Raw genomic sequence first — 21,082 nt, 5'->3', positions numbered from 1 at the left:
TGCTTTTGCTCAAGGAATGTGTGAAAGTATGATATCTAACTTTTTACTTAATACTGTAATTCTAATTTGCATTGCCTAAAGTACTAATGGTAAAAATTTCAGTGAACTTAAAGGGAACTTCTCAGCTACTCTCTGTCCTTACTGTACATAAGAATTCAAACCTTCTGTACTTCTGTTCAAACTGTACTTCAAGCACTAAAACAGAAAGAGTAATGAAATATATAATGCACAACCTGACAAACTGGTTTGTACTTTGAAATGAAAAGAAACTTAATGGCCTCCCAAGCCTAGCTAAGCTAAGAGAATGAGCATTTTGAAACATTTTGCCTAATTGCCTAAATAAGTAATTGAATAGCTCTTATCCCAACTGAGACAACACAAAGTTAATTTTTATCCCTAGTCTTGGAGTCTCATTACTCCAAGATGTTTTTCACAAGAAAATTGAACAAGATGACACTAGAACTGATCAAATATAATAAAATAAATGTTACGATCTTTAGTGCAATTCATGAGGCATTCACAGATCACTGAGGGCAAGCGATGGTGTGGATTTTTCTTTTTTTCTCTCTTATTTTCTTCACTGTCTATATGTTTATATTACATTATGTTATTCGTGTTTTCAACTTTATGTAGAGAGAGAGATGCCTAATTAGGAAGACCAGAGTGAACCGCTAGATCACTGCTGTTTAATACTGTTAGTTCATTTGCTAAATACTGTGTTATTTTTTCCTATTTAATTGGATATTTTTTACTGCAGAGATAATTAGGAGAAATCATTACAAAGAAATATGGATTGATGGGAGGTTCATAAATATTTATTGTTAGAATTTGTTACTTGTGATGTGCATAGGTTTATGACTCCTTCTTCCTGTAGGCATATGCTTTTCAGGGTTTTGACAAAAAGGGCGCAGTTCATTTCCAGTAAATGAATTTTATTCCTGTTAGTGAGCTCTTCTCTCTTTCCATCACTACCATGTAACATTTTTAAAAATTTTCTTCCTCAGTTTTCATACCAAGGCTTTCTCTTTTTACATTTGTGTTTCACAACTATTTCAAAGTTCATTTTACACCTTCAAGTTCATTTATGACTTCATTGAGGGCAAAGATCACCTCAAAAAGGCAAGAGTACATATTGTGACAAGAAATGAAGTCATAGCTTTGAGTTGCACTTACACAACTATATGACATGCATGAGAAATAAGGAATATATCCATCACTGAAAACAAACTCTTCTCCAGAATTTAACAGTTTTGCTGGCCTTTTTTTCATTTATTTTTTTTTTTTTTTTCAGTTGCCTCCCAGTGGATAGGGAAGCTTGTGGTCATATGGAATAATATCCCACTGATCCAAACTATTCATGTGTATGGGAGATTGGTAATCACAGTGTGAACCACTGATTAATCAACTGCGGCAAGTGTGGGGTCAGCTGCAGGAGCACAGGTGAAAGTTATGTAGCTGTGCTCCCGGGAAGGGTGGAGTTTGACTCCACCTCCTCTGAGACCTCATTTAAGGGCTGACCCTCACTGAGGCAGCATCTCTTGGAGATTGCTTGCTAGTGAAGATTGTCTCAGCTCCTAGTGTCATCACTGGTGAGTTCCCCTTTTTACTTATACCTTCTATACTTCTACTACCATCCTTGTAGTTACCATTCTTGTTAATGCCTGTATAGTTACCACCAATACATCATGACATTCAAAATTCACTTGGCATGAACTTTCTCTGGAAAAAGTGGTGATGACATTGAATTATTACCAGTAATGTAAAACAGCAAAATCTGTGCTGTAGAACATTCAAAGAATACACTGAATCAGCTATTTACTTTGCATTTTTAAATACTGAAAAAAAATAAATAAAAAAAAAATCATCTTACTAAACTGAGGCTAAAGAATTTTTACTATTTTTGGATAGGGAAAGCAGATACATATTTAGTCTTTGAGTCTTCTTACAAGCTGTTCTATAAATCATGGAGAGCAATTTTGGACATTTGGTAATATTCCTATGTAGGAGATTTAATTAGATCTAGGGCTTCCTTTTTACAAAATTCCTTAGTGCTTTGACATTTCATGGCAATAAATGCAGTATTTTCAAAATGCTGCACTTCACTATGTGTGTGCACTTTTGGTGCATTCCACTGCAGCTGCTTGCCAAAATTGTGTATGTGTATTTCTCTTTCTCTATCCCCTTCTTCTTTCTCTTCATCCTTTAAAGACAGGGATTTTATCCCAGGTATTTACATGGACTGGGGGAAGACCACCTTGAGAGCAGCCCTGTTGAGGAGAACTCAGGAGTCCTAGTGGATGAGAAGCTTGACATGAGGCATCAGTGTGCACTTGCAGCCTGGAAGGCCAACTATATTCTGGGATGCATTAAAAGAGGAGTAGCTAGAAGGAGAGGGAGGTGATTATTCTACTCAACTCTTGTGTGGCCCCATCTGGAGTACTATGTCCAGGCCTGGGGCCCTCAGCACAAGAAAGATACAGATGTCTTAGAACAGGTCTAGAGGAAGGCCACTAAGATGATCAGAGCACCTCTCCTATAAAGAAAGGCTGAGGGAACTGGGCTTGTTTAGCTTGGAAAAGCTAAAATAAAAAGAAAGATCCAGGAAGACCTTATTGTGGCCTTCCAATACTTCAAAGGAGCATATAAACAGGAGGGGGTACAACTGTTTACATGAGTGGATAGTGATAGGACAAGGGGAAATAGTTTTAAACTAATACAGGGGAGATTTAGGTTAGATATTAATTTTTTTTTTTATTTTTTTTTTCACCCACAGGGTGGTGATGCTCTGAAACAAGTTGCCCAAGGAGGTTGTGAATGCCCCATCCCCAGAGGCATTCAAGGCCAGGCTTGATGTGGCTTTGGGTAGCCTGATCTAGTGTTTGGCAACCCTGTACATAGCAGGGGGGTTGAAACTAGATGATCATTATGATCCGTTTCAACCCAGGCCAGTCTATGATCTATATCAGCATATAGGCGGTGCAGGCAATCATAAGGGGTCATGCAAAAATCTAACCTAATTGTTTGCCACAGCTGCACTGGATCACAAATACAAAGCAATATAGACTCCTGGGTGACTGAGAAGAAATTACCAAGACTGTGCAGCAACTGGAGAGAGTAGGGATCATTAGACCTGCACACAGCCCATACAGCTCCCCCATATGGCCAGTCAGAAAGTCAGATGGTATGTGGTGAATGATAGTAAAATACAAAGAACAAAATAAAGTCATGCCACTGTTCCATGTGGCGATACCCAACATCACCTCCCACATGGATACATTAAGTAGAGAGATGGACACATATCACTGTGTACTGGATCTGGCAAATGCAAAAGGATGGGCTATAAATCCACAAAAAGTTCAAGGACCAGGGCTATCAGTTAAATTCCTGGGTGTTGTGTGGTAAGACCGAGGGGTTACCCAATGCAACCATAGATAAGACCGAAGCCCTCATTTGCCCTACATCAACAAAGGCCAATTTGGTGGCTTCCTATGTTGGAGTGATGGCATCAGAGGACAAATGAATAACAACAGATGTTCTATACTTAGGCTTCTGCAAAGCCTTTCATATGGTCCTTAAATACGTTTCCATCTTGGGACTCATACACTTCAATATCTTTATCTATGACTTGGTGGGATCGAGTGCACTCTCAGCAACTTTGCAGTTGACGCCAAACTGAGTGATGCAGTTAATGTGACAGAAGGGAGAGATACCATCTTGAAAAGTGGGCCTATGTAAAACCAAATTAGATTCAACAAACAAAAGTGTGAGGTGTTGCCAATTGGAATGGAGCTATTTCAGATATGTATGTGCAGAGTGGGAGAAGAACTTGTTGAGAGCAGCTCTGTCAAGTAGAACCTGGGGATTCTGGTGGATGAAGAGCTGGATATGAGCCAGAAGTGTGCAATTGTAATTTGGAAGGACAATAGTATACTAGACTGCCTCATAAGAAAGGCAGCCAACAGGGTAACAGGAGGCGATTATCTCCCTCAGTTCTGGCCTTGTGAAGTAGCACCTGAAATACCGTGCCCAGGTCTGAGGTTCTGAAGACAATAAAGACATGGAGCTGTTGGAATGGGTGCAGAGTGCAGCCACAGAGATGATCTGAGGGCTGGAGCACCTCACCTGTGAGGAACCTGGGCTTATTTATAATGGAGAGGAGGACTGTTTTTTCTGGGAGACCTCACTGTGGCCTTCCAGTACTTGAGATGAGTTTATGAACAGGCAGAAAACCAACTTTTTACATAGTCTGAGAGTGACAGCATAGGCAGGAATTGTTTTAAACTAAAAGAAAGGAGATTTAGGTTAGATGTTAGGAGGAAATTTTTTATTCACTGTGGTAAGGCACTGGGAAAGGTTGCCCAGAGAAGATGTGGGTGCTCTTCCCTTAGAGGCATTCAGGTCCAGGCTAGGTGGGGCCCTGGGCAACCTGATCTAGTGGTTGGCAACTGTGCTCATCTCAGGGCATTGGAACTACATGATATTCAAGATCCCTTCTAACCTAACAACATTTTATGATTTTTGAATGAAAGCTGAAACTCCCATTGACTACAGTTGTTGGGGTTTTTTTTGTATGTTTGTTTGTTTGTTTGTTTGTTATATACTTTGTCTGCTTCTTTTTCCGTGCTTGTTCTTCTCATTGAACACTTGCATTAAGATAGGCAATAAGCAAGTTATTTTTTTTACTCACTATTTATGATTGTTATTGTTATTATTTTATTAAGAGTGTCTTTTTACCCCATAGAGAATTAAAATCTTTTCTAAATTTTTCTAAATTTGACATCAGCACTTATTCGCAGACGGAAATGTAAAGTACATTCTCAATCTTATAGCAGAGGGAGCTGTGAAAGACAAAACTGTTTTTCTTTTTTTGTCTCAACGCTTGCTTCATGAGGCCTTTCATGAGGGGTGAATGGTGGGTGTCACCATGCCACACTACCTCTGCTTATGATTGCAAAAAAAAAACAGAAGCAGGACAAGCAGTCTTTCTCAGGGGTGCTACTTGAAGGAGCTGATCACTGCAAAAGGCACTAATGCTTGTGCATGGCAACAGAGGCACTGCTTCCTGCTTGTTTTTCTGTTGCGCCAGGAATGTCACACTAAACTGAGAGAAAAGAAGAAGAAAAAAAAAACAACACAGAAATGGGGGACAAAAGGTCCTCACTAAACTAGGGACTTTGGAGAAAAACACCCAAAGACACCTTTGACAGCGAATTCCCTGAGGGGAAAACCTCTTCAGAAGAACCTCCAGATGCCTGCTTGCTGCGGATCTTTCCTGGCTTTCTCCCATCCCCCACTATGATAAGATGAGTTCCTGAGATCAAGGGACCTACTACGTACCTTGCTGGACCCATAGTGGTAACTATCTCTTTTGCTCTCTACAGACACTCCTTGCTTACATTTCCTATCTTTCCTACTGCCCAAGTTCCCTTCCCCATTTCCCTAAACAGCTAGGACTTGTAATAAAGTAGTCGGACCAAAATTTGAACTGTTGTTTCTTAATCGCATGCCGGGTATGCATATACAAAAGAACCTTGCCTCCCTCCTATAAATTGGAGTGAGACGGGAACCTTTTATTTATTTATTTATTGTGACTACCAAGAGATCTTCTATTGGAAAGTAACTTCACAGATCCCATCTGCAGTTTCAAAGACAGACAAATGTCAAGCTTAATGAAAGAAGGCAAGCAAATGATTAAATAAAAAAGAGCACCTTGAAGATAAATATTTTATAATTTTACAAACTTCTCTAGGGAATCAATATAATCTCTAATTCTCTTTTAAAGTTGCACTTTTTTTTTTTTTTTTTTAACTTTACATTTTATGTTGCCGTTTTCCATTTCTGACACACACACACACAAACAATATGTACTTTATCAGCACGCTCAAGGAAAAATAAGAACCAATTAATATGGTAATTAATGACCATGTATTCCAAAACGTGGCTTAATGAGACTTCGTAATACTCTGAGACTAATAGCCAGGCTACTGTATTGTGCAATGAAAGATTTTTCTTAGGCACTAAGTGTATGACTTTCCAATTAAACCTTGTACTATGAGAAAATGAACAAGTTCTATATCTGAAAACCTTATACACAGTGCTACCAAATACCTAATAGATGATCACTATTTTTTTGAACAGTCTACTTCAGAATAACCTACAGCTCCTTAGATAATAAATACAATTTGTTTCTTACAAACATTTCCAACACCCCCCAGCACAACCCTACCAACACCACAGCAAGTTTGATCTTATTTTTCATCTAAGTTATTTCTGTTGTTCAAAAAATATTTAAGTTTAATACAAATTTTAAAATGATGCTTTAATTCATTACATGGAAATAGGAAAAATAATACCAGAATGTGATTCTCAATAGTGTTTAATGAAAGCACATAGCCTTTGGTCTACCTACCCAAATTGAAACAACTGAAATCACAAGATATTTTTGCTTGTTTTTTTACACATTTGCTAGTTCGGATGGCAAAGTGTTTCAATATGCCTTAAATCACATGATGTCAATGGAAGAGTCTTCAAGATATGTACTTCTTAACTTATTCTAACACTTGGGGTTTTTGTTTTTGTTTTTTTGTTGCTCGTTTGGTTTTTTTGTTTTGTTTTGTTTTGTTTTTGAAGATAAATCTCAAGTATCTCTTTCCCCTAAAATACCTACAAGGATACTGTACTAAAATTGCATAGAAATAGGACACAGACAACTATTGTTCGCAAGTCGTAGGCTTTCTTTAAGCACAAACAGGATCAAATTCAAGGAATTACCATTGTTCGAAAAAAGACTTTCCTTAAAACATGATCTGTTGTGCTCATAATCATTTGCACCTTTGCTCATCTGGGTCATTTTAGAAGAAATTCTAAAGTTATAATTAAAAACTTAAGGAAAATTCTCTGAAAAACATATCACATATTTAGACAAGATGAGCTTCAATTGAATATTTACTTGCTTCATTTTTATCTTTATTATGAGGCAATGATTTTTGTTCTGTTTCCCAGCTATTACCTTCAGGAACCAACAAAAAATGTATCTGAATGCTATATTTTCCTTAACTTAACTATCCAAGTCTTCTGGAAAAACAATCTTGAAGATCAAAAGTACTGATTTCAAAGTACTGTTACTAATTCCAATGCTGTATCTCTAGCAACTAGCAACTCAGAATAAAGGATACAATAAATATTTTATTAAGCCCCAGGCATTACAATTAGTAATCCTGGAATATCTTCATCTATTTTAGCAAAAAGTACTTGGGATTAAAATTTAATCTGAAACCAAGGACAGTTTATACTTAGAATTTAAAAAGGAAAAAAAAAAAAAAAAAGGAATGTAGTACACTTACAGTAGGAACAGCCGTAGACCTCAATTCTTAACCCAATTTGGCCCTCTCCATTCCAGTCTAAAGGAACTATACGTATATAGCGAGCAATAACTGGGTGTTGCAAATCATGTCGGACCACACTATCAGAGTTTGTATTTCCAGGAAATGCCTAGGGGAAAGAAGAAGAAAATTATTTTATTACTTCTACCTCTCACACTGTGAAGATTCTGTTATGAAGGAAAAGTTTAGGTAGTGAAGCCTTCTGAGTGACTAGTTAGCACTTAAGTTTGGTTAAAATGTTTACTTTGATACTGAGCAAGTTAACAACAGGTTTGAAAAATTTTATAGTGTTCACAACACCAAAACTGTAGCACTGGAACCTCATATCATCTTTCTCCACAACAGATACAGTAAATTCAGATAAGAGCTGCTGCTAGGTAAGAAAGTATTTTGCACTGGTGATCCATTCCTCAGTTACTAAAACATTTATAAAGGTGTCCAAAAGGGGTGTTCTGTGGCAACATACCCAGTTAACCCAGATAACAGTTAGATAACACACACCAGTCATTGTCCTGTAAACAAAAACCCTGATATATCTTGTTTCCTACAGCAGATACAGAACTCTTCAATTCCTCCAATTTCCAAGAATACAGAAATCTTCCTTTAGTTTTTCTGCATTACTTTCTGGAAAATGAGCATCCAGTTTCTCTCCTGAACATAGCAGCCTCTCACAGCAAAACCAGCTCTAGTTATTGAAACTTTAGAAGTCAAAAAATATACAACTCTCAAAATTTGAAAATGACTGAAGTAAATATTTGGTGCTTGTTTTGTAGTTTTGTACCTCTTAGTAAAATATTTCATAGTATTTTGCTTAAAAGTAAATGATATTCATCTATCTGTTAACAGATTTAATTTGTTATGCACAAACCATTTGTTTACTACTGCTGGACTGCCATTTAGTCATTTTCAACATTTTCAGAGAAACACCTCTCCATAAGTAATTTTCAATGAAATAAGTATCTTGGAGCAGAAAACAAAGAAAAGGTAATGTCTGGCACATGGAAAAATCCATATAGAAACCTATTATACATTCAAGTACTGGAAATAAAAATAAATGAAGAAACAACTAGGCTTTAAATATACCTACTGCAAAATATAGTCATCAAAAATTTGAAAAGCCAAAGATTTATGTTGACACTTTGCATATATGTATTTCAGATTTGCAATAGATATTTCAGATGAGTATATACCTTCTACACTACACAGTAGATCTATGTGGTGGTAAACATAAAGATTCACAGGCTCCCTTCCTTGATGAGCTCAAAAAAATCATACACGTATTAGTTTTCTGTTTGTTATTTGTTTGTACTGCTGCAATTAATGTTCTAAATAATGATGAAGACGCTCATGCCTTCACAGCAAAGCTTGTTAGGTATAACAGTTAATGCCTATGAAACACTTCCATATTTGAGGGGTAAGCATTTATGAGAAATATAATAGTTCTGCATTCTGAGCTTAATAGAATAGCAGACAAACAACAACAAAAAGCACACAGTGAACAAGAACTAAACATCCTATTGAATAACTGCCTATTTCCTGAGTTCTGTTCAAGGACTTGCAGAACATTATGTAGTGATAGATAGCTTTTGCAAAGCATAACATGTTCTGTGGATAATGCAAATACCAGACCAAAATCGATTTTTATGAGAATGAAAAATAAATTTCCAGGAGCTTGTGAACTATGTACTATTGCTGTAAAATCTCCTTTTCTAACTGAGATAGTCAGATGCTCATTAAAAAACGAGTTAATAAAAGTTGCAATGCTATGTTTGTCAAGGTTAATGAAAAGCTTAACAAGATTTAAAAGTGCAATTCATACTTATATCATATAAAATATTTATTTTTATTTTACACATAGAATGATTCCTAAACCAAAATAATAATCACCGTCATCATCACAGAAATACAGAATAAGAACCTCTCTCCCACCCCCCACAAATCTACTTTTACAAAACTACTTTTCCGGAAAGTATGGAAATATTTGTGTAAACTAAGCAAGACAAAACAGCCTACTGATCTAATTAACACTTTATTATTATTATTATTGCCAGAAAGGTTGTTTCTGAGGATAATGCAGTTTTTCTTTAAGTCAAACTAAGAATAAGACCAAGACAACTCACCTGTCTGTAAAACAGGTACCACTGCCTCATCGGTTCAGTAATTTTTACAGGCCACTTCCATTTATATAATAAGTTCTTTAACCTGTTTTATGTTTTAATCTCTTATCATAAGAAAGATTTGGGAATGTTATGAGTCACAATAATTTTCCTTAAATACAGTACTTCACAGGACAATATGGTATGGAATAATAATGAAGGTAAGAAAATATGCCTGCAATTCTAAATACTTGCTTCAAACACATGTTCAGGGGCATTTTCAAAAGCACTCAGTAAGAGGTTTGTAACTGGCTTCCTTAAGAATACAGTTATGATTAGCTTAATGTATTTTTCAGAAGTTACTAGAGCAGATTTATAAAACAGGTACTATGTATTTTAATGGGCCAACTAATTTCACTGCAAAAATAGATAAGCTTGTGGCACAATAGCCCTCTTCAACTAAAACATCAGCAATTAAACCTGAATGCTCTTTGAAAGTGACTTTGTTTTTACCAGTATTCTTCAGCCACACTACTATACATATAAATTCTTTATATGTATCTAGTAGAATTTTATTTGCATTAAAAACAAAATAAAACAAAACAAAAAACCAAAGTGAAAATTGAAGTTGTTTTTAAATTTGAAGGCGAAGTTAGGGAACCTTCAGATTTAATTTTAAAACCTATATATATAGTATAATGAAATTCTAATAATCAAAAGCAAATGCAAAACTAAATTATAAATTCAAACCTAAATGCCATTAACATTCAGCTAGAAGAATATCAATCAAGTAAAGATGACTAAAACAGCTTTGGTTTTCTGTAGAAGAATAGATTTGCAGTATCATTCTATGAATAAAACAAATACACTATAAAACCTTATTTTGAATTGTGGCGTCAATCATCTTTTAAAATAAAAAAAAATATATAAAGAAATTGTCATAATTGCAAAATTATCTTTGAAATAAGAAATTTCAAAACTGAAAAGTTACGTTATTAAGTGAAGAAAAATGCTCTTTAGGCAAAACAAAATTCAGGTAGATTATTCTCTGAACAAATTAACAGTTTATTCATGGACAATTGTGAAAATTGCTTTGATGTATGCTTTTCTAGGGTGATGTAAAACTGGTGCAATGCGGAATATAGCAGCATGACGTTCATTGTCCAGTTAAAGAAAGAAGGACTACTGTAGGGAGTGTTTTTTACAGCTAGCTGAGAAGGGTCGTAAACACGGTGCAGTTAATCAAGCAGCCATGCCACCTGCAAGGACAGTGAGATCAACAGGATGCCCTGGGATGGTGAGAAACTAGCCATGGTTTTGTGAACTCGACAAGGGAGTAACTTTCAGGATGATAACAACAAGCTGCAAAGATACTCGGGGATGGTATGTAATTGGGAACCAATGATGAGCTCCACTTTTGCAATATGTATGAGCTAATTATCCGTATTATAAAGGTACACGCAGCCAAGGAATAAACGAGAATAGCTGATCATATGTCAATGATAGGTGTGGTCGTCTGCTTTTCTCCCGCCGTTCTGCAACAATTGGTGACCCCCGATGTGGCCTACCAGGAAGGATCACAGTGGCGAAGGTGTTTGGATCCTTAAGCAGCGGGGATAGCATGCACCAGGAAAAGAAGGTGCAGGTGCTCTAGGTGACCTTACAGAAGGGCCTAGCCAATACGGGCCGCCGACGTCCTTTTTTATTTGTCAGCGCGCTGACAAATAGGTATGGGAAGGCAAGCGGTTTATGAATTATTTTCTTGCTTTTTTAAAAAAAGGTGTCAGGTATTTTCTTGTTTTTTGAAAAGAAAGTGTCAGGTTAAGGGGACAGACTTGCAAAAGGAACTCACCGAGTTATTAGCGTATGGGTATGCTAAAGGGTTATTTCAGAATCCGCATTTAGTGTATGATCTTGCTGAGTGGCGTAAATTTGGAGATGCAATTTTTCAGGGAATATTAGATGGGGATAAAACAGCTAAAAAATGTGGGAAGTGGTGGCGTGTGGTTTATAATGATTTGTTGCTACATCAGGCAGAAAAGGAAGCTGCAGAACAAGCTAGTGCTGTGCTGGGGAGGAATAAGAATTATAATGAATGGTCAGATCGCCCCGTGCCCCCTGCTTTGTCCACCATAAAGCTGCCGCCGGCCTCCGAGCCTGCACTGCCGGTGGCTGCGGAGCCGAGTGCCCCGTCTCCGTCTCCCGGCACGTCTGTATCAGACGAGCCGCCTGCATCGACCATGGCGCTACAGCCGGCCCCCTCGACCCCCTTTTGCAATGAGCCGCTCCCTGGGGCACACAGTGCCCTGGCGGAGGCCGTCGCGCGGGAGCAGGGGGAGGCTTGGGCTGCACTGGCGCGGGCTTGTTTAGAGGTGGGAGACGGTGGGGCGTTGGAAGCGGTGCAACACATGGTGCTGCCGGGGGGGTATTCGCATAATCCTGCAGGTGGGACACAGGCTGCTATCAGTGGTTTAAATTGGAAGTTGTTGTCACAATTGCGGTCTACGGTCAGTCAGTTTGGAGTAAAAAGTGAGCCAGCGAGACAGATACTGGATTATATCTGGAGTACTCAGGTTTTGTTGCCATCTGATTGTCGGGCTATAGCTAGGTTGATTTTTTCGCAGCACGAACAATTGCTATTTAATGCTTATTGGGAAGAGATGTGCCAACAGAGTGTTGTGATAGTTAGGCAGCCCGGAGATTCCTTGTATAATGTCACCGTTGAAGAACTTTTGGGGGTGGGTCCTTTTATCCGGACGGAGGCCCAGGCTTTATTAGGACCAGCTAAATGTAGGGAGTCAATGTATCTGGCCAGGCAGGCTATGGATAAGATCAAGGTGCCAGGTGGGCTGCCGTCTTATATGGGAATCCAGCAGAGAAGAAATGAGGATTTTGGAGCGTTTCTAGATAAGGTAGCTGGAGCCATAGAGAAGGCTGGAGTACCAGAGTACATGAGGGAAATAATGCTAAAACATTGTGCACTTCAGAATTGTAATGCTACAGCTCGTGGCATTCTAAGTACTTTGAGGAGTAACTGGACAATAGAGGAGGCGTTAGACAGATTATCGAGTGTGCCCACGGGGGCTCAGGCTTTCATAGTTGAGGCTATTAAAGAGCTAGGGGCAGGATTAAAGGCACAGGCTGAGGCTTCCCAGAATCAAGTGTTAGCAGCTCTTGCACCCTTACAAGCGTCTGCGGTAACCAGTGCAGGCCCAAGCACCTCTTTTAAATGTTTCCGGTGCGGCGTTAAAGGACATTTGCGACGGAATTGCCAAGCTGTCGGTGTGTGGTGCCAGAACTGCTGCTCGGACAACCACAACACCGTCACCTGCCGTCGCCGGTCAAGAAACCTCCAGCCCAGCGCAAGAAAGAACAGCGGCCGCGCTCCGATACAAGCTGCCGTTCCCAGCCAGCGGCCGCCTGCCCCCCCGCACAAGTCTCTCCCCGCGTTGTCGGTCTCTACGGCGCCCCCGCCCTCTGCTTCGCCCACGTTGTTCTCTGCGCCTCGCCGTGCCGCCCCCCCCCTCGTCGTGCGCGGCTGCGTCTGTGCAGCCCGTGTATAACGTGGTTAAAGACGCGGATGGACCGAAACCAGAGGATCGTTGTGACCCAGGTCCTGTAGATCCAGAAAGCGAATCGGACGCATTTTCTCTTGATACTTTGTTTGGAGCAGGAATGACAAATTTCCCTACAGCGTACTGTGATGTCTTAGAACAAGGCAGAAAAGAAACAATATTAAGGGGTGATGCTGACACGTTGCAAACCTTTCCTAATCAGGTCCCCCATTTGGAATCCCTGCCTTGTGAGGCAGTGAAGGAGCTAAGGGAGTCAGTGAGAACATACGGAGTTCAGTCAGCCTTTACATACAATCTTTTGGTTGCAAACAGTGACAGTTGCGCTATGACCCCTCACGATTGGAAAACTGTGTTAAGAATGATCCTCTCTGCTATGCAATACGCTGTGTTTATGATTGAATACCGGCTACATAATTTGACTGATACCTCTTTGCCTCAAATTGGGACACATCCATGTGGCACAGCACCTCTTCAACTGTGTCAGACAAATGTCACTCACGTTCCTGAATTTGGCTGTCTAAAATATGCACATGTAACAATAGATACTCATTCTTCTTATGTATTTGCCACAGCACATACAGGTGAACACAGTCATGACATCCGTAAACACTGGTTATCTGCTTATGCTGCTATGGGAATCCCACATACTACAAAAACAGATAATGGGCCTGCATATACCTCTAAGGCCACTCAAACTTTCCTCCAAGAAGGGTGTGTTAAACATACTACAGCCATTGCTCATTCTCCCACTGAACAAGCTATCACTGATCACATTTATCAAACACTGAAATCCATTCTTATTATTAAACAAAAAAGGGGGAATATGGGAGACACACTACAAGAAATATTATGCAAGGTTTTGCTTGTTTTGCTTGTGCTGAATTTTTTGAAAATATTATGTAAGATTTTGCTTGTTTTGCTTGTGCTGAAGTTTTTGAATCGTGTTCATACAGATACAGCTTATGTGGATCGTCATTTTGAGGCTTCCCCAGTGCTAAAGGAACAGCCTATGGTTAATGTTTGGAATATGGCCACAGGACTTTGGGACTGTTCCCTACCACTGACAACTTGGGGTCATGAATATGCTTGTATTTCCACAAGGACTGGCCCTATGTGGGTTCCAGCATGATATCTTCGGTCTCATCTGAAGGCAGAAAATAGCATCCAGCCTTTATAGTAATTGTAATTGTGTGTTTCTTACTTAGTGGTATTGCTTTGTAACTTGCTGTGTTATAGATAATATTAGTAATAGTTTGACATAGTGTGTGATAGTGATAGAACTAGAGGGAATGGTTTTAAGCGGCATCAGGGGAGATTCAGGCTGGACATTAGGAAGTATTACTTTTTGGAAAGAGTAGTCAGGCATTGGAATGCACTGCCCAGGGAGGTGGTGGAGTCACCGACCATGGGAGTGTTCAAGAAACGCTTGGATGTGGGACTGAGGAAAATGATTTAGCCAGGAAGTATTGGTAATGGTTGGACTAGATGATCTTCTAGGTCTTTTCCAACCTTGATAATTCTGTGATTCTGTGATTTTCTGTTTTACCAATGCAGTCTCAAGATTTAGAGTTTAAAGCATTAGCTGGGATGTTGTGTGCTTCTTCTATTTTAGTAATAGATCAGATGTGTATTAAACAGGATTTGATCTTATCAATGCTAGAATCTACAGGAATAGCTCTTTTAATGTTTTAGTACTGTTTGGTTATGATGTTATTAGCCTATTAGTTAGCTTTTCTTAATTTGCAAAGACAAAACCTGGAAAGGAATCCCAGGCAAAGAGATGACCCTGTATCATAGAACGGATACCTCTTTTACATCCAATTAATTGGGATCTGAAAATATAACCATGCATCATTTTAGACAAAAGTGCACGCTAATAGAACTAAATTTGATAGTTTATTCTGTTTTCCAAGCAGGTGTTCCACTTGGGCTCTATATCACACACTGGCCATGCAGATATGGTGTACAACTGGAAGAAATCCTTCAGACCCTGAATGCAGGAGAGAATCTGTGATGGGTGAGAGAGGAAATGTGCACCTTGAAGCAGGGGACGCCCTGCTGGCACTACCTGTCACATCCACCACCAACATGGCTTGCTGTTTCTCAAGGGTCAATAAGTATTAATGCCCCTAGTGATACTCTAGTACATTTGTCCTCTAAAATTGGTTCTATTTTGACTTTTCCTGATCAGTTACAGATTAACACAATGGGACCCTCACGGATTTATTTTCAGGTTGCAGAAACTTAGGTTGCAGTACAAACATGTTTGTTCTTTTTAGTGGATTTAATAGTAATGTTGTTATGTTGTATTTGACTTGTCTCTTTTTCATTTTTAGAGTATTGTCAATTGAGGCCTTGATTGAGTTATAATAGTTATGTTATTAATTTAAGTAGTGTTGCTATTCTATAGGCAGTATTGTAAGAAGGATTCTACAGAGCGTCAGTCATGGATCCAGATGAGAAGTTCACAGAACAGCAGCTATGAAGCAGGATAAAACTACATGAGAACTGACTGAACAAATGAACTGAACTGCTTGTTAAATATGATTAATCGGTCGTTAAATCAAACCCTTTTTCATCCTAAAAGAAAACGGGGGAAATGTAGGGAGTGTTTTTTACAGCTAGCTGAGAAGGGTCGTAAACACAGTGCAGTTAATCAAGCAGCCATGCCACCTGCAAGGACAGTGAGATCAACAGGATGCCCTGGGATGGTGAGAAACTAGCCATGGTTTTGTGAACTCAGCAAGGGAGTAACTTTCAGGATGATAACAACAAGCTGCAAAGATACTCGGGGATGGTATGTAATTGGGAACCAATGATGAGCTCCACTTTTGCAATATGTATGAGCTAATTATCCGTATTATAAAGGTACACGCAGCCAAGGAATAAACGAGAATAGCTGATCATATGTCAATGACAGGTGTGGTCGTCTGCTTTTCTCCCGCCGTTCTGCAACAGACTACTTTTTTCATTACTGAAATACTTATGTTTCTTGAATGCTCATTTTGCCATTGACATTGTCAGCACAAGAAGATTATAGTTTATAAGTCTAACCTTATGAAAAAAATCTAGGCTTCTGCCTTTATTTTGATACAGTAAAGTGAAAACACTAACAAGATTCCATGTTCTATGGCTTCACAACTCTATAAATGACTTTTGTTATCTCAAACAGGGCTGGTATGTAAAAATGCATTAATTAAAGTGCATAAGTGCATTATTATGAAATATGGAAATGACCATAGACAGAAAATATCTGTGGAAAACACAGATATATCTTCTTTGAGGATTCTAATGTGAGTTAAACAGAGAATTGGCTGAGCCTTTAACTTTTTATTTTTACATTATCCACAATATTCCAAAACATTTGGAATTCTATTCCAAAACCTAGAATGACTACAGACTTGACATGCTGACAACTTCAGCTATGGCAGTCAGCTTTTGGCTTGCATGGCAAAACAAAACAAAACAAAACAAAACAAAACAAAACAAAAATTCACTGGAAAACCTTGTTCTTAGCTTGAGTTCTCACTGCACTGCATCATCCTCAAGCAGAGGAGCACAGCAGACAAGGTGCTGGGACCTCTCAGACAGTGGTGCTTGAATAAAGGTATACATAGCAGACAGTCCAAGAAAAGCAAGAATAAAAAGACTGTATTTTAAAAAAAAAAAAAAAAAAGTGATGCAATATTAATCTCCAGGAGAAAATGGAGAAAAATAAACAAAAAACCTACACAACTGCTGGTAAAAACAGTAGAAAGCAAGCATACAAAACCCCCCAGAACAACACAACTAAAGGCAGGATACATAAAGAAATAAAAATGGCAATAAACTGAGAGGATGGAATAGCTCAGATTTCAACAAATTCAAGTTTGGTACATTTCAGCTCATTCTGGATACATTATTTTGTTTTCATGTTTTAGTAATGTGTGGAATAAGAATAGGTGATAGAAAGTCATAGCTTTTTTGTTGTAAGAACCACTTCTTTATTCTGTCTATTGAACAGCACAATCAGTGACACTACAGCTTGTTTACTGCAGTCTTTCCTCAATAAATATATTTTTTTTTAAAAATGGAAAAAAAAACCCACAAAAAACCAAAATTTCTCTAGTATCCCTCAGAATCACAGTAATGCACCTCAAGAGAAAAACAGTGTCTTAGTGTAGTTAAAAGCTGTGCTAGGTATTTTCCTTATTCCAAGTTATGACAACCCAAAAGATACCTTTAATAAGTACAGCATGTTAGGTTTGAGACTAAGAGCTCAAGATTAACAATTTATGCATAAACTAAACAAATACTACTGATGGTACTCTATGTGAATATGAACTCAACTCTGCTCTCAGTAAGATACATAAGCTTCCAATATTGCCACAGTTACCCATATCCTCATGTCAGTCAGTTACTTCAGATAAGCAAGTTATCCAAGTTGTAAACATAACACATAATTTCTGAGAACTATTCATATACCAAAAGGTAGAAACCTAGCTAGTATCTATATGAAAACAGGTCCTAAGGTATGAGGATTATAATTATTTCTACTGTGGCATTGGTAAGAAAGGAAGCAGGAAAACAGTTTAATAAGTTAAGAAAAGCTTCTGAGACACTTCTGCTTTCATTGTATCAGTTCAAAAGCTTTTAAATCCAATATGCAAACAATAATCACAGCATTTATACTAATCTTCTATTTCAATTTCCATCAACAAATAATTATTCTATTTGCTTCTTAAAAATGGTTATTAGTAACAAGTCTCCTATGTAATCTTGTGTGGAAAATATGAATGCATGTCTTTCTGTATGCCTGTCATCTCAAATCTTTGGAGCTTACTGGGCAGATTTCAATTGCGTTTGATGAAAAGGAGATATAAGTATTCATGTTTTTGTAAAGTTTGAAAAAAGAAAATTTCATTATTAGGAAGAAATATGTATCTTATTAGATTCTACTATCAGGTTTCTGATATGACTGAATACAGCTCTTTACTATTTTCAAAATATGTCCAAGCATTTTGAAATAGAACAAAATCTTGGGTCACATTGTTCCTTGACATTCTCTACCAATCACCTGTCGGTTTTCTTTAGGCCCCACATCTGTTTTTAGCTACTTAACGCGTACTATAACCACGTGTACATAATTAGATCTATTTTATCTGTTTCATCCACTACATTCAAACAATAACTTTGAAAACAGTATTTGTAGCCTTTCACCCTGTCACATTTTAAATCAAAACCATGATTCACCTCTTTTCACTTTTAGTACATAATATGCTAACACTTTATAATCCGTGTAACCCTTGTTACACTTCAAAAGAACTTGATCTCATTTGCAGGAGATTAAGCTTTTATTACTTTAATAGTAGTAGCCTCAATAACTTTAATCTGACTTCTGTTCAAAAATGGATTCTATTTATCTCAGTTCTTTGCACTAATTCACAGGAAAAAAAAAAAAGAAAAAAAAAATGAAGCTCAAAGACAGAATTTGAAGAACTGTACAAAATGATATCCTGATATTATGATTTCATGTTCAAATTTATCACTGTATTTCAGCCTTGTGTACTGATGTTTGTGGTTTATTTAAGCCACCAAACAAAGCAAAATAACCACACGAATCTGACCACAGTTTCTAGCAAAATATTAAACGTAACCGAATGCAGGTTGGAAAAAATTTGTTGTTTTGTTTTTTTTTTTCCTCCTCCAGGAGTATCACAGTACATTATCTTTGTTTAATGTAGTTAAATGAAGAATAAAGTTAAAATCCAATCCCTCTCCTTATACATTTCAAATGCAAGAATGGCTTTCGTCATCCTACAAAATCATTGTTCATATCATTTTATGGACAGAAATTACCAATTTATTTGTACATTTTCTAGGGAAATCAACTACTTCCAGTCAGTTAATCCTGGGTTAAATTTACATAACAACTATTTGAAGTAGGACATCTGAGAATGCACGTGTGTATAAGCTGTTAATTTGTTACACTACATACTCTATCCCTAAACCTCATACTCATCAAGAGTACATAGAGATGGATATTTTAAAGTTTACCTTTAGAGGGTAACACAGCTTCCTAAACATGGCAGCACAGAAAAGGTAGCAAAGAGCTTATGCTTCCCCAGATTCTGAAAATGAACATAATATTCTAGAAATGTGCAAAATATCTCATAAACAAATATCCCATTCCTTTCTGGTGTTCACACCAAATGTGATAGATAAGAAATTTTTACTATTGACAAAGATAGCAGATACATTTACAGAACTGAATAATGAAAAGATTTCAGCCTCTGTGCTGAATCATGCAGATTTTGTCAAGATGACATCAAATTAGGAAAAATGTCAGATTTTTAAAACATAAAGTATTCACCAAATATATTAAAATAACATTAGGGTTGTGAAGTCAATGCTGAAAGGCTAGAACGAATGTTTCCTGCAGAGTCTTTATGAAATCCTAAATAACATTATGGCACTGATTCACATCCATAACCAGGCTGTTTATTTCCTGAAGATTCATACAATACTGAAATAATAATTATGTGTCTTGATATCCAAAACAACCAAGGCTGCAGTACCTTGAGATGTTTTTTGTATGTTTGTTTGCTTTCTATTTTGAAACATGTTCAATAATAAAAATGGATGAGCTTGATTTGAAAGCATTTATTGATGAGAAACTATCCTTGTCTTTTCTAATTTGTTATCAGGATTAAAGAACCAGTATTCACACAAACACTGAATTTGTGAAAATTCAACCTTACAGCCTTTCTATCCTTTGAATAAAGTTACTTCCTTGCTGCCATAATGAAGCGATGGCATCATTAGTAACACTTTTATTAATATATTTGGAGTAGTCAGTAATATGCTCTTAATCTAAGCAAATTTTAACTCAGACAATTTAGGCCAGAGAGCAGATCCACTCAAGAGATACCTTGGAGCTTCATAATGAGTAAGACTGATGAAAGTAAAATAATTCCTTTATGTGCACAATAATCTGAAACATACATATTGTCCAACCCTGAGTACTGCCAGGCGGTAACATATAGGATATGCCATACAGCACAAGTACTGAATTTTCTTTGCAACTGCCCCACAACTTCCGTTTGATGCTCGACAAATAAGTTGCAAATACATATTCATTTTAATTTAGCTTATGTTCCTATATTTGGGTACTGAAAATAATTACGTAGTTCTGACTCAACCTTTCAGTGCCTCAGTTAAACATATCAAATAGGAAATAAGAATCCATTTATTTTATAGGGTTGCAAAAATTATATCAATAATAATAATAATAAATACTTCTTAAGCACCTACTCATGTATTCGCATTGGTAAATTAGAAATCTAAGCTTTTATGGTCAGTGAAGAAAAGTCAAACTAAATTAAAACTCTTCACTTGTTATTCAGTAAAACATACATATATTTTTTTTTCCAGGTTGCATTAGAAAAGGGAGAACATAATCATCCTAGTTCTGAGAGTTACCAAGCAGCTCATCCACATTAAATAAGAATAAATAAAGCCTGAAATGGTTATAAGAGAATAAAAATTGCTTATCTCCCAAGAAGTTGTGGGGTTTTATTCCTTAATGCACAAAAAATATTAGATCTCCTCTCAAATGAAAGAGATGGGAAGGAAGCTAGCAATCATTGAAATCATCACACCAGAAGCTCTCCTATTTCTGGCTACTGGGCTACAGAGCTCAACAGTAGCAGGAATGCTAAACTTGAGGTCCCAGATGACTGGAGGAAGGGTCACATCCCTCCCATACACAAGAAGGGGAGCAGGGAGGACCTGGGGAACTACAGGCTGGTGAGTTGCATCTCTGTGCCTGGGAAGATCATGGAACAGATCTTCCTGAGATCATGGAACAGATCTTCCTGGACAACAAACAATGGAGAATAAAGTATGGTTAGTGTGTATTAAGTGCTTGAAACTGGAAGTTAATATTGTGTACTGATAGAACAATAGACCTTAAATACAAAATAATAATAATAGTAATGTATTTTCCTATTACAATTTAAGAGTACAGTTAATGTTGAGATTACAGTAA

The 21,082-nt window shown here is 37.5% G+C and overlaps 1 protein-coding gene across 8 annotated transcripts in view; it reads right to left on the bottom strand.

Moving 5' to 3' along the window:
* Window positions 1–21,082, bottom strand: part of CNTNAP2 (contactin associated protein 2) — a 568,010-nt gene that overhangs the window by 366,313 nt on the left and 180,615 nt on the right. For all 8 annotated transcript variants that reach the window (XM_085539942.1, XM_015854925.3, XM_085539944.1 and 5 more), the window contains one exon: window positions 7,344–7,491. In XM_085539942.1, coding sequence (XP_085396068.1) covers window positions 7,344–7,491 — 148 coding nt within the window. The remainder of the gene's footprint in view (window positions 1–7,343; window positions 7,492–21,082) is intronic.

The sequence above is a fragment of the Coturnix japonica genome, chromosome 2, assembly GCF_054131305.1.
Source record: "Coturnix japonica strain WE chromosome 2, WE-NBRP24, whole genome shotgun sequence".
Classification (NCBI taxonomy): Eukaryota; Metazoa; Chordata; class Aves; order Galliformes; family Phasianidae; genus Coturnix; species Coturnix japonica.
This window is presented reverse-complemented; position numbering and strand designations above follow the sequence as displayed.